The 14170-nt window shown below is 39.8% G+C and overlaps 1 protein-coding gene across 2 annotated transcripts in view; it reads left to right on the plus strand.

Moving 5' to 3' along the window:
• rerg (RAS-like, estrogen-regulated, growth inhibitor) overlaps positions 1-14170 on the plus strand; it is a 39101-nt gene that overhangs the window by 16893 nt on the left and 8038 nt on the right. The window contains exon 3 of one of the 2 annotated variants that reach the window (XM_080421801.1): positions 8757-8813. The exons of the other annotated variant lie outside the window; for it this stretch is intronic. Coding sequence (XP_080277927.1) covers positions 8757-8813 — 57 coding nt within the window. The remainder of the gene's footprint in view (positions 1-8756; positions 8814-14170) is intronic. 2 annotated transcript variants of the gene reach the window in all.

Genomic DNA, 14170 nt, shown 5'->3' on the forward strand with positions numbered 1-14170 from the left:
GCAGATCTACAAGCTCGTAGCGTGGCACCGAGTGCAAAATCTTTGAATATATATTTGTAACTGTCAAATGTCTCAACAAATGTATTCATTTCTCTGAAAGACTATTGTTGCTATACCAGCGGTGCTCAAACTTTTTCTCGTCAAGGACCCCTAAAATTATATGTTTTTGGCCGCTGATCCCCATCAAAACATGTTGTTCCAGGGACCCCCCAGAAGCAAAGATTTTAGTTAAAAATGTTGTTTAAAAAAAAGACATGTATTCAACACAAATGTTCAAGATTTGTCAAAAATAGCAGATCTACAAGCTCGTAGCGCGGCACTTGGTGCCGCGCTATGAGCTTGTAGATCTGCTATGTTTGAATAGCCCAAAGTATAAAATAATGGTTATAGCTAAAAATCTAAAATGACACAGCTATGCGTTCCCAGATTGAAAGGGTTAAATTGAGCTCTTCTCCAAACACACGCTGCGAACGGGGAAGATGACGCCAGAGGCGTGCCGCTTGATAGATGTCAACGATTAGTATATACAGACCACTGCGGTATAGTCACCGCAGTGACTACTGGCAAGGAAAGCAAGATCGACTCTGTGAGTTTATGATCACAGGATTTATGGGTTTACTTTGATGTAACATTGTTAATAAATACCACCCAATTAATCTGTAAAGTTTCCAATTTCATCAGAGTGCCTTTCAGTTTCTTCTGTAATTCTTCAGATGAAACAAGCAGGCATTAGCAACAGTATAAAAGATTCCAAGAATGTCTTTGATAGCATTAGCACCAGTATAAAATATTCCAATGAAGCTATTTGTGATTGTGGCAAAACGCTTTTAGTGTTACTGACTTGGAGACAGTGGTGTAACAAAGTACATTTACTCAAGTACTGTACTTAAGTACAATTTTGAGTTACTTTGACTTTACTGGAGTATTTCCAATTTTCAATACTTTTACTTCTACTCCACTACATCTCAGAGGCAAATATTGTACTTTCACTCCACTACAATTATTTGACAACATTAGTTACTAGTTACTTTGCAGAAATAAATTATTACTTTATAAAACATACATTAACCACTTTAGCCCTATTTTATACCGAGGCTATTTGAAAATAGCAGATCTACAAGCTCACAACGAGCGTTTAGATCTGCTATTTTCAAATATTTTCATACTTTTACTTTTGGTACTTTAGTACATTTTGATACCAATACTTTTGTACTTTTACTCAAGTAAATTTTTAATTCCGGACTTTTACTTGTAACAGAGTACTTCTAAATTGCAGTATTGATACTTTTGCTTAAGTGAAACATTTGAGTACTTTTTCCACCACTGCTTGGAGAGTCATTGTTTCGATATCTTCAGAGTCAAGAAAGGAGAGACTGGCTGCATTGCTTGATGTTGGTTTAATTGTAGTCTGATTTATGTTGGAGGCTCTGCTCTGAGGCGGGGAAACCAATCAAGCAGCCAAACTGCCATTTTGTCAAGCGGAATAGTATTTACTGCACGCTAAAACAAACAGAAATTTTAAATGATAGCCTGTGCCAGGACTTGACTGAAGGCATCTCTCACAGTCACTGGTATTTAGAATGGCATTAACTTTCACCACCGGCGCTGTCATGGGACACACTGTGATTCATGGCATTGTTAAATGAAATAAAGCATTATGCTTATCTACAGTGTTGTGACATTATGCCATGGTTTGAAGCAATGGCTGTAATTTATCAGTTCTATTTTAAACGATGCAAAGCTACTGATGGTACTGGTGTGTAATAGAATGAAAGAAATATGTAACATTCATGCCAACCGTTCAGCACTAAATATTTTCTTTTCACTTTACTATTTTAAAACATGACTTTTTAATTATCTCATGGTATAGTTAGAACTTTGGCTTTGTTTTCGTGGTTAAGTTGCCCCAAAACACATTGTTTCGAACTGGCGTTTGTGTCATGAATACATCCACATGAATGTGAATATTACACAGTGATAAAGAGACACAATTTGTATTCAGAACAAGGTTTATTTTTCACCACAAATCAACCAGCATCAACCAGTATGAATGAACGATCTAGGCATCAACTAAATGAATGATATCGCTGATGCATTTTGTGATAGAAAGGGGTAAGATGACCTGACGTTCTCAGAATAACAATGTCTCTCATAATTGTCTCTGAAAATACATTTATTTGCACATTTACTCAGCAGAGTTCTTGAGCTGGTAATGGGCAGACAGACATGGAGAAGAAAAGTGCAGAGTCATGCAAAAATATTGCTCTCATAGCTAGGCTATATAACAGCTAATTGGGCAATGCTGAAACATGATGTAACCTGATCTAGAAAGGGACTGAGAGGATGGGAATGACTGACTCAGTCCCATTTAGAAAAATAATATTTTGGCAAAAGAAGGACGTTGGATATTGCCTCTGGCCCTGTGGAGACTCCCCACAGTCCCTATTGCACACTTAGCTACTTGTACTTAGAAATATGGTCAAGTGTCCATCAAACAATCCCCGAGGGGCTTTGTGGGGGAATACCGACATGCCCCGGAGAGTGTCTGGTGGTGAAAGGAACTCTGGGAAACCTTCTGCCAGACGCTGAGACTGGCTCACAGAGACTTGACCTCCTGTTCACAGGATGTATTAAGAGTATTTTTGCAGCTAATTTGTTTACAGCTCGTCCAAGACTTGCTTTCTTTATTGCCTTGTTTTGAACAGCGACTCTCAGCATCTAGAAAAGTGCTGTACAAATTGCATGTATTATTGTTATTATTATAAGGGTTGCTTCTACAGTATCACCACTGAATCTAAGTACCGATAGAGAGATTGTTCTCGGCTGTCAACACGGTTACATGGGAACACAGCGGTGATCCTGTGCATCTGCACCCACAGAAATGTCATAAAACCATAAACGGCGTATCCAGCTAATGATTCACCTACTGTAGGAGCCTGGAAACCATGTGAACATCCCCCGCCACCAGACGTGCAACTATTCAACACAGCTCCTATGACACCAATAACCAAAATTAAGTTACATAAATAGTCTAAATCAGATATATAAAAATTCCACTACGGAACTCGTTTCCTGCAGAGGGACCATTCATTCGGCTGTAGTTAACGATCTTTAAATCCAACCAATTTCATTTAGCAAAGCCAAATTGTGTGACATGATATGATATGACAACAAAACAATGACCCAAAGACTTCACTGCGTCAGTGCAGCTCGGAGACCAGTCTATTTCCCAGCCAGTTAAAGTGGTGTGTTGTTGCCCAGGAAGGCAGATGGGAAACCAAAGAGCCATGGGTGTCCGTCTGTGGTCTACGGGGATCAATAGTGTCTGTTCAATGAGTAACATGGCACCACCACAGAACAAGACCCTGGGCGCCACTAATTGCACTTGCTTTGTTTCTTATTAGTCCAACATAAAGCCTTTTTAATGGAATTAGTTCACCTTGAACAAAAGGAGACTTTGGCAATTGCCTCCCATTGGATTCCGCGAGACGAGATCCGTTCTTGTGCTGATTTTGACTTGTTAAGTTTCCATGATTACTTAAGCCACAGTTCAGATATTGGATTGAACAACTTCTTGGTCATTTCAGTTCAAAAGATATGGTCATCATATCAATTTAATTCAATTCAATTCAAAGGGCTTTATTGGCATGAGAAAACATACGTTTACATTGCCAAAGCAGAAAGCACAATACAACAATACAGCAATACAATCAAAACAAAAAATATGTACATTTGAAAGTCAGAATCTTCAATAGATCAATGTACATATCAACACACATTTGTCTTGTTTAACCACATTAACCCTGGCATCCCAGTTCTTTTTATAGTGAAAATAACAGAGCTACAAGCTCACAACGCATCACAATGCTTGTAGAATAGATGGCTATTTTTGCAATTTGTTGTAAGACATGTATATGGGGCTTAAGTGGTTAATGCCTATACTGTTATGTACTGTATGTTGAGTGGCCATTTAGGCTTAAAGGGAGATAAAAAAGAATCTCACTAATTCAACCCAGCACAATGACAAAATATGTGCTGCTGTTCTGCTTTGAGGACACTCAAAAGACTAATTGAAAGTTGCATGACACAGATCGCCTGCTTGAACACACTTAAAGCACATTAGAAAATGTGCGTCTTGCCAAAAAGCAAAGGGCAAAGTAAACAAAGCAAGGACTTGAAAGGCATGATCTTACAGGCATTCTTCAGCCAATGACGGAAGGCTTTGCCTGAAGAAGTGCACAGTCATTTTGTCGCTGTGTGGGTAGAAAAACTTTTCAGGAATTTGAGAAAAAAAGGTGAAAGTCATTATTTAGTCACAAGCTCTTATTAATACCTTTAATTGGTTAAATATTTATAAAAACCCATAGACACGTTTAACCACTTTCAAAATCAAATGTATTCATCAAAATAACTAATCTACAAGCTCACAACACATCACAATGCGCCGCGCTGTGAGCTTGTCAATCTGCTATTTTCACTATTTTTGCGCAACACTGTCATACAATTAAGTATAAAATAGGGCATTCATTTCTGAAAGAAAACATAAAAAGATGAAATATTATACAAGGCTTCTGCCCAACAGCAACAATTTATTTTTAGGAACTATTTTAAAACCTAAATATTTAATTTCTGTGAATGATCTTTTGAACTAATTGAGGATCTAGCTCTCAGCTAACATCAAAACCCTTAGATCAAAGATATGACTTGACTTTTGTATGAATTAACATCAATTAACCCATTAAGATGACTCAGCATCTGTGTCCTTTTAGATTTCTTTGGCTATTCAAAAATAGCAGATCTAGTACAAGCTCATAGCACGGCACTGAGTGCCGCGCTATGAGCTTGTCGATCTGCTATTTTGGAAAAATCATGAAAATTGGTGCGAATCTTTGAATATATATTGTTTAAAGCAAACATTTGTAACTCAAATCTTTGCTCCTGGGGGTCCCTGGAACTAAATATTTTGAGATGGGGGTCCGCCGCCAAATACATATCATTTTGGGGGTCCTTGACATAAAAATATTTGAGGACCACTGACATAGAAACATAGTTTTTCAAAAAACTGTTAGGATTTAGAAGACATATTTTGTAGAATCGGCCTCAGCTCTTAATGGGTTAAATGTGGTACCGTAAAAGACATCCTCTTTGACATAATAGCTTTTCCTTTTCCTTGCAGTGGCTGATTATTCTGAACAGAAAACAGGCCTGTGGCCAAGATGGACTTTCTTTCCCGTCCCGTTTTATAACGCAGTGGCACTATATGTCTCTGGACGTGAGGAAACGGATACCTCAAGTGAACCTCTTAGGCCCATTGGAAGTCACTCAGGCACATGACAGATCCTGTAGAGAACATTATGCGGGCCTGAAAACATAAACAGGTCTAGGTCTAGTGTCAGCAAAATACACAACAAACACACCGAGGCGCAACAAGCTCTTGCTTGCCCTTGGACACGGCTACTTGTTCGCTTTTTGACTAAAGAATATTTTTTTTACCTATTTTCCATTCTCAAGATGAACTTAGCTCACTCTGGGTTAGTAATGGAGTTTAGGGGAGGTCCGTTTTTTGAGAAATGAGCTTGTCTTTGTGGCTTTTGTGTCGACATTATGGGACCTTGTGTGGCGCTCTGTTGACAGCTTCACAGGCTACGCTACGTCCCATTAGCTTTGCCTTTTTTGGGTGGATAATGGAGGACCAAGGGAGTCAAGACGTGGACGACTGATTAATGACCTTGCAGTGAGACTAGCGGGCAAGGGCTTGTCTCTACCTGTCATCCTCCACCTTAATGAGCGTTAGGTGGAAGCTGACTGCTGTGGAGGATGTGTTGAATGCTGTTGTGAAAACCCAGACATGGACCTCTTCCAGTTCCAGTGGGTTTGGAGGGTAGCAATTCTACTCCTGGGTATCGAAATTGGATTACACTGTGGTAATGGGTTTTGAATTACGGGGGACTGATAACAAATCATTATAATGTAGTGAAGAAGGCACAGAGGGAGTGCGTGGCCTATTAACAAGAAACATAATCGTCAGGAAGAGCAGATATTTGCTTCTATAGGGAAACCTGTCATTGTGTCATTAGAGCAAAAATACAGCAATCCAAGGGAAAGGCATCTGCTTGATTTTCCCCCCTCCTATATACACCCATCGTAACTTCAAATTCCATTTTAACCATGTTAGACTGATTGAATACATACGTACGTTTGTTTGATTGATTGATTGATTGAAATTTGTATTAGGCAAAAGAATGTAAAACAACACAGTTACATTTACAATACTTTTGTCTAAAAGGTCCGACCAAAAAAGTCCTTGCAGACTTGTTTCAGTTGGGGTCCTTGAATACATTTCATAGACATATATAGTACCAACCAAACAGTTCAATATCAACAAAGTACAGAGAAAAAATACCACTATGTACAAAAGAAGCATGAAAAAATAATAATATATATATATATACAAGAAAAAGGGGAGGGGGGTCGTCTGTCTACCGGGAAACTGGTACTACCTCCTCGTATGGCCTCCAGAAAGATGATTTTTTAGGGCTGTTTTAAATGAGCCCAGCGAACTGAATTTTTTGAGGGATGGGGTTAGACTATTCCATACCTTGGTGGCCGTGCTGTAGAAGGAGAATTTGCCCATGTTTCTTTTATGGGTGGGTGGTACCAGATCGTTGTTTACGCTCCCTCTAGTTTCGTGACTGTGGGTGTCACTAACTTTTTGGAGGTGTGTGTGTGTGTGTGTGTGTGTGTGTGTGTGTGTGTGTGTGTGTGTGTGTGTGTGTGTGTGCGTGTGCGTGTGCGTGTGCGTGTGTGTGTGTGTGTGTGTGCGCGCATATCTGTGGACAGCTAATCTCTGGCACCATTGGCTTGATTGCAACAAAACTTTGCACACACACTCCCTGGATGCCAGAGCAGAACCTCTGCCTCAAATGTTTCACATGGGCCTGTCATAGTGTCAAAATCTTAATATAATGTAGATATAGAGGCTATGCGCGTGACATCATCGTACCCGGAAGTTATGCGGGAACGCCTACTGAGTGGCAAAAAAATACTTTCTGGCCTTGACAGCCCATACATCCAGACAGAAAAGTCCTATCTGATTGTATCAAACAACGTTAAACTCACCAACATTGCAGCTGTTCTGAAAGCTTGAATTATCCTGCAAATATCTGCAAAGTTTTTGTTTCATAAAAATCCACCATAGACATGTTATGAGCTACTTTCTGTCAGTAAATTATGTGCAGGTGATTCTTTTTCTAAGTGTCAGAGTTTGGAAGCGCTCGTTTTCAATAACGCAACGTCCTGCTGCCTCCTGCATTATGTGACATTTAGAAACGGGTAATCTCTCAAGAACAGATTCTGCTCTCCGCTTGAATCTGTCGGGGGGGTTCGTCATAACGTGTACGCACTGGCCTACAAGTGGGCGTGCCTTCAGATCAGGAAGCAGGCCGCGCTTTACCCAATCAAATGTAGTGGTTGGGATTTACTGTCTGTTCTCGCTTCCCACTGAAAACAAACCGAAACTCATTTAACAATAGCGACCTCGGAGCAGACAAAACCACGGAAAGATATTCACATTTTAACTTGCTCTTTCATCATAGAAACAAGTGGGCTTATAACCAAAACGATCCATGTTCTCTGGGAGAAGTGGTGTTAGTGTTCCGTGTAGAAATATTGTTTGTGGGAATGAAAACATAAGCGCACCACCGGAAGTGGAGCGCTGTGAGGGCAGACCAAAAACCCCGGTTTCCTTGCGCACAGGTGCTCCATTTAGCTCCCCCCAGAGCCAAGTGAAAGAGTAGGTTTTTCCTTTTTATTTGGCGATGGGTTCCCAGATTGGGAAACAGGTGGTACGCAGGATCGTTGAGTGATTTCCAACGAGCGCTTCCAAACTCCAACGCTCCATGCTGCTCAATGTTTTGCCACTCAGTCTAGATGAGGGGGGCGTGTCCCAGTGGAAAAGTGACGCATGTGCATACTCTCTATTGTTTTAAATGTAGGAAAGTGGATATTTACTCCCGCGACCCATAAAAATTGTTCCGTGAGCCAAACATGGGTCCCGAGTCCAGACCCACTGTTTGGGAAAGAGTGCTGTGTGAAGGGTAACTTTATGAGCTTGTTGACCAGATGTTTTGTCTAGCAGGCATTCAGAGATGTCGTGCCTGCTATTCAAATGAGATGTGTGTCTCCTGGGGTCCCTAATCATGCATCTGCACTAACAGCCTGTAATCATTTAGAAGTTGTTGTGAAGAGATTTAACATTACTTCTTACTTGCAGCATTGTACTCCCTGCATTCTTTTTGTACCAGTGGCAACCCCTGAATGTCACTACTGCGTTATGGTGTTATTTTCCAGTGCAAGGGTACTTCTAACTGCACTACTTTAAGTTTGTTTTGCTTTGGGCCGCCGTAGTCTAGACTCTACTGGGCGAGCATTAAGTTTGAATGGAGAGAAAGCGGAAGTTGCCCCTGGAGAGAGCTGGCTTGTTTTGAAACGACAGCTTTGTTATTATAATTCCACCACATACCACCACAATGGAGCTTTAAATACATCCTTGATTGAATCAGCGTTCCAAGTCGTATCACATTGACCGCAGGTGATTTACTCATTATCGGTCATAACCATAACGAATCCAATCTTCTGAAGAGCTAATCAAATTATTTATCTTCTCAGTTATTGCTATGCTGTTTTGTATTGGTCTATTAATGGGTTATCTCTCTTTCTCTCTGTCTTTCTCTCTCTCTCTGTCTCTTAATCTACAGCTTTGGTGGTGAGGTTACTAACAAGACGCTTCATCTGGGAGTATGATCCAACACTCGGTAAGACAGACCCTGCCTCTGACTACTCGCATACAGCACTTCTATAGTAATGAGGTTGAAGCAGAACTAGATATCCAAAAAGCGAACGTATTTCAGCACCGGAACCCGATTTGGTTCCACAGCACTTTTTTCATCCCTTATCACGGCATCATATTTGAGTGGTGATTTGGTGCTGACGCAAATGTGAACAACTTAAAGTTGATATCGCTCTTATTATCATTCAACAACAGGATAGATTACCGTCATTCACCATATCATATCATACGGTTTCATTTCCTGTCTGGGACTGCGGTAGATAAGGCCTATTGTCGACTGCTAAATCACAGCCTAGTCAGTGATTTAAAGTGGAGGATAAAGTGTAGCAGCCTCATATAGGAATCATTCACACCAGAAATCAAAGTATTACGTTTCCTGGCATACACTACTGTATGCCTGGGTCTCTGGAGGTGGAATTTACTGTAGGGACTAATATGGAAATGCATCAGTGCAACTTGACTCTAAAGGGTTTAAGCACAAAGAGAGCGGGTCATTTTGGGGGTACCGGTTTGACATTTAAACCAGTGGTTTTCAACCTTTTTTCATGCCAGGAACCCCCTAAAATGATATACATTTGGCCGCGGACCCCCATCTGAAAATATGTTGTGACAGGGACCCCCAAGAAGCAAAGATTTGTGTTACAAATGCCTTCTAAAAAAAGATTTAAAGATTTGCACACATTTTCAAAAATAGCAGATCTACAATTACTACTATTTTTGAATAGCCAAAGTATAAAATATGGATAAAGGGGTTGAAATAATTCTGACGCTTTATTAACTAATTTAGCTGGGACCTCCTGGGGGTCCCCGGAGCCCACTTTGAGAACCACGTTTTATATATATATTTATATATACACTAGATGCCCGTTGGGAAGGATTTACAGTAGGACTATGTGACTGCAAAGACAAAACGGAAGGTGGGGGGAGACAGACATCCACTTTATGGAGCCTTGAATCTTTTCAGTGCTTTCTGTGCTTTATGTTGTACAGACTGTATGGTGAAGCTTTTTGAAGATTGTGTCTGTCTCAAGACAAGACACCATGAAGAGACCTACCGACCATCCTGACCACACCAAAAACTGTGGTAGTCAAGAACCCGAAACTCGCGACCAAATAAAGTAAACAAAACAAAAATAAAAAAATATTGTAGTTGCACAATAGTAGCACAATTGGCAGGACTGAGATAAGGTGGGAAGGAATATCAAAAACCATAAAGATTTTAGATTTTTGGCATGGTGTTAGGTATATGGGCATAAGGTTTTAGAAACCACCGCAAACAAGTTGGGCTGGCCCTAAGTCACTGGTTCTCAAACCTTTTCATGTCAAGGACCCCCAAATTGATAAAAATGGACCCCCATATAAGAGAGGATGTGTACGGTGTGGTTCTATAGCAGTGATTCTGAACCTTTTAAATTTCAAGGACCCTCAGTTTGATATGCATTAGACCATGGACCCATTTGATACCATTTCAAATCTCTGGGAACCCAAAATTCTTAGTGTTACTTTAACTCTGAAAGTGTACAAATTGAACCACATGCCCCTGTAAGGGTCAATTTGGTTCCATTTGTACACTCAGAGTTACAAACCCACAAGGGTCCATTTGGTTAACTATCAATGATTTGGCTGGGGACCCCCTGGAACCCACTCAAGGACTCCACTTTAAGAACCACTGCTCTCCCCTATAAGTGCATGGGCGATATGCAGAAACTCCAATATTAGACGGGTCAGTATGGTTGAACTCCCCAAAAATGCATACAAAATGTTTTTTGTTTGGATTATTTTACTATTGGGCTTGCTAAATATAAAAAATAGGAAAATCTAGCTGCGATCGTCCACCATGGCTGCTTGAAATGGCTATATCTCAATTACTATTCAAAGTACAAAGCTGTTTTTGGTGTCTTACCCAAAGTTTTACTCAGGGAATGTGACTGAATCAGTGAAATTACCATCAGTTAATTGCCAAATTTTGCCAAATAAAAAATGGCACCCCAAGGTGATTCTACTGAATTGCGCAAAGAACAACAAATTTACGTTTTTATTTATTTTGTTTTTTATAGAAAATTAACAATAACTCACATTTAGTAAATATTAAAATGGTAAAAAAAAAAGAAGCTTATTATATCTATTGCTTGTGAACTTACTTAAACACAAAGTCATCAAGTAGTGCACTAAGCCAGGTTTGCCAGCCCATTATAGGCACTTATACAGTCATGCCCTCTTCTCCCATCCCTGCTTAGGGGGAGCAGTTAAGGGTTAAGTGTCTTGCTCATGGACACCGGGGCCGGGAATTGAACTTTCCCCGGCAGCCCATTCAGCTATGGCCACCCACAAGAGCAAAGGACAAGGTCTCCTTATGGAAGGCAGTCTTCTTGCCAACACCGAAAATCTGATTTTTTTATTTATTTATGGAGCGTTACTTTAACTCTGAAAAGTATACAAATTGAACCACATAACCCAAGACAAAAACAGCTCTTTATGAAAAATGGAGTAGGTTTGAATATATATGAATACAAGATACATCTACAGCAGAACAAGGTAAGAAACAACATTGGATATATTAAAAATAGAAAGTTAATAAAATAAAATAAATATCGAATATAGTTATATTAGCTATAATATTAGATATATAATATTATTTAGATATATATCTAAAGTAACATAATTACATACAGAGCATAATATCAAATATAGTTATATTAGATATAATATTAGATATCTAATATTATTTTAGATTCATATCTAAAGTAACATAATTACATACAGAGCATAAAATAGTGTTACAGGTCACCTTATACAAGCCCTGCCCCCTCTGCGTACCACAGATAGTTCAATATTGTCACCTTCTTAAACTAATGGCCTAGTAAGTAATTGTTTTAAGTTTTTCAGGAAAAATCAAAAACTGATCCAAAAAATATATATATGATATTTCTTAATCATTTCACCCAAAATGTTTATAACAAATTATGACAATTAACATAAAAAGAACACTGTCTGTCAGTTTTGTAACATAAGAGATGTAAATAGGTTTAAATAGGATTGAACCTGATTTAGGCCAAATGATTTACTGATTTTTGTTTTACTTAGGCCAATTTTCTTTTGCCTATTTTGGCACACTAGGGAGATAGGCCATTATACTAAAAGGGGAGGGAACAGCACGATCCTTTTCAATTAGGAGATAGTCGATTTTACCAGAGGTGTACAGTCATGAGGAGCTGACTTAGGCATGAATATAATTTTCCTTAAAACATGACGTAGGCCATTAGTTTAAGAAGGTGACGATATGTGATTATCTATGTACCTTGTATAGTTTTAATGCAGGGAAGTTTGCCAGTCTTTTGGCAGAGGTACAGCAGTGGCTGAACAAACCCAGTGACCACAGTAATTAACACACATGTATTTCCAACAATTATCAGCTCATCCGACTCCCCTTGAATTAAACCAATGACAGTAAGAACACCCCAAATAAAGAACGTTCCCACAAATGACACCATGATCAGGCAGATGATAATGAAGGCTCTCCTCTTCATGCTGTTGTCCCTCTCTCTCCCCATCTCGCCTGGAGCAGGCTGCTTCAGAGCCCTGAGAACGGCGAGGCTGCACAACAGCATCACTGACACGAAAAATAGCACTTCCCCCGATATAGCATAACGAATTATGTCGCGATCACCGATCAGCATGTATCCTACTGATACCACAATGATGACCAACCAGGCCAACACAGAGCAAGCCAATCGGTACCTGAGGGGTTTGTACTTGAGGAACAGCACCGGGTGAACCACTGCCATGAATCTCTCTACGCAGATACAGCACTGGAAGAGGGGACGCCCAGTGAAAAAGAATGCCATAGTGAAGGTGTACAAGGAGGAGGGTATGGTTTTGATTAGAAGGGGAAGACATAACAAGCTGAAGATGATCTCACATACACTCATATTGAGTGTGAAGATCTCTGTGGCCATTGTACCAGCTGGTCCGGTGAGTACCAGCCAGAGAACCCAGCTGTTGATGGGGACTCCTAGGACCAGGTTGATTGTTGTGCTGGTGATGCTTACAATGTCCGCGTTGCTAATGATGGAGGACTCATTTGATGTGTTCATTTTCCTGACAACTTTGATTTGAACGTGCTCTCTGTTTTCACAATTATGTGAAGTCTTTTGGAGAGACAGACACAGGAACAGACAAAAGGGGAGGGTAAAAGACAGAGACCGACAAAAAGAGAGGAACGTATTAATTAACAGTTTGCTACCACCACACTATTTCCTCAACAGTGAAACACCTCTACAACATCTTACTAATCAAAACACCACTACAACATATACACCATAATAACACCGATCAAAACATATCTACACCATAATTTGAATCAAAACACTAACACATACACATAATGTTAGATATAATATATTTGCAATCAGACCTTGACCTGTGAAGTCCTCTTGAGTGTAAGTTCTGCTGTCCACACATGCAATGTACCACCTGTTAATGTCCTGCGGTGGCTGGATATGATGCAAATAGTTCTCATATTCTGACAGGGCGTAAATCAACTTCAAGTGGCTGGAATGGATATGTAAATAATATTCTGACAGGACATCAACATGTATCCATCATCATTATGTAAATGTAAAAACTCAGTCACACCAGTAAAGCATAGAGTCATCCCATGAAATATCAGGGCAAAGAATAATTTGTATTTTCAAGATTTTTCAAAAATAGCAGATCTACAAGCTCATAGCGCGGCACCGAGTGCCGCGCTATGAGCTTGTATATCTGCTATTTTTGGATCGCCAAAGCTAAGTGGTTAAAATGATTGTGACGCTATGTTAACACATTTTGCTGGGGACCCCCTGGTACCCCCCCCCCCTTCCAAAGACCACTGGTGGGGAACCGCTGATTTAAACAACAGAGAGAACAGCAAGGATGAAATCGAAATTCTTACTTCAGAGTTCAGGGTATCGTTCTGTCAATACGGAGAGATTAATGTTTTATTTATAGACTTATAAAACAAATTGCATCCTTGACCACATTACAGTAGCTTCTATTTTAATTCCGATGGTCAAGTTTTTTCTGTGTATCTGTGTGTTTTTAAGTCACTCACCTCACTTTGGTCTTAAATCAGAACACTAATGTCTAGTCTCTGTACAGTTACTGCCTTATCCACTTCAGCATTTGACAGGGTTGACTGCATGAGCGAATAAGAGCTCTGTCTCTATAGCTATAACAATGCCACACACATCAGGGCTATTGAAAAGCTTGATCCAATACATTCAATTCCAGCAGGAAGTTATATAATATGGACAATCTAATATTGTCTATAACCCTGTCCTG

This window comes from Gymnoscopelus braueri (genome assembly GCF_963280865.1).
Source record: "Gymnoscopelus braueri genome assembly, chromosome: 23".
NCBI classification, from domain to species: Eukaryota; Metazoa; Chordata; class Actinopteri; order Myctophiformes; family Myctophidae; genus Gymnoscopelus; species Gymnoscopelus braueri.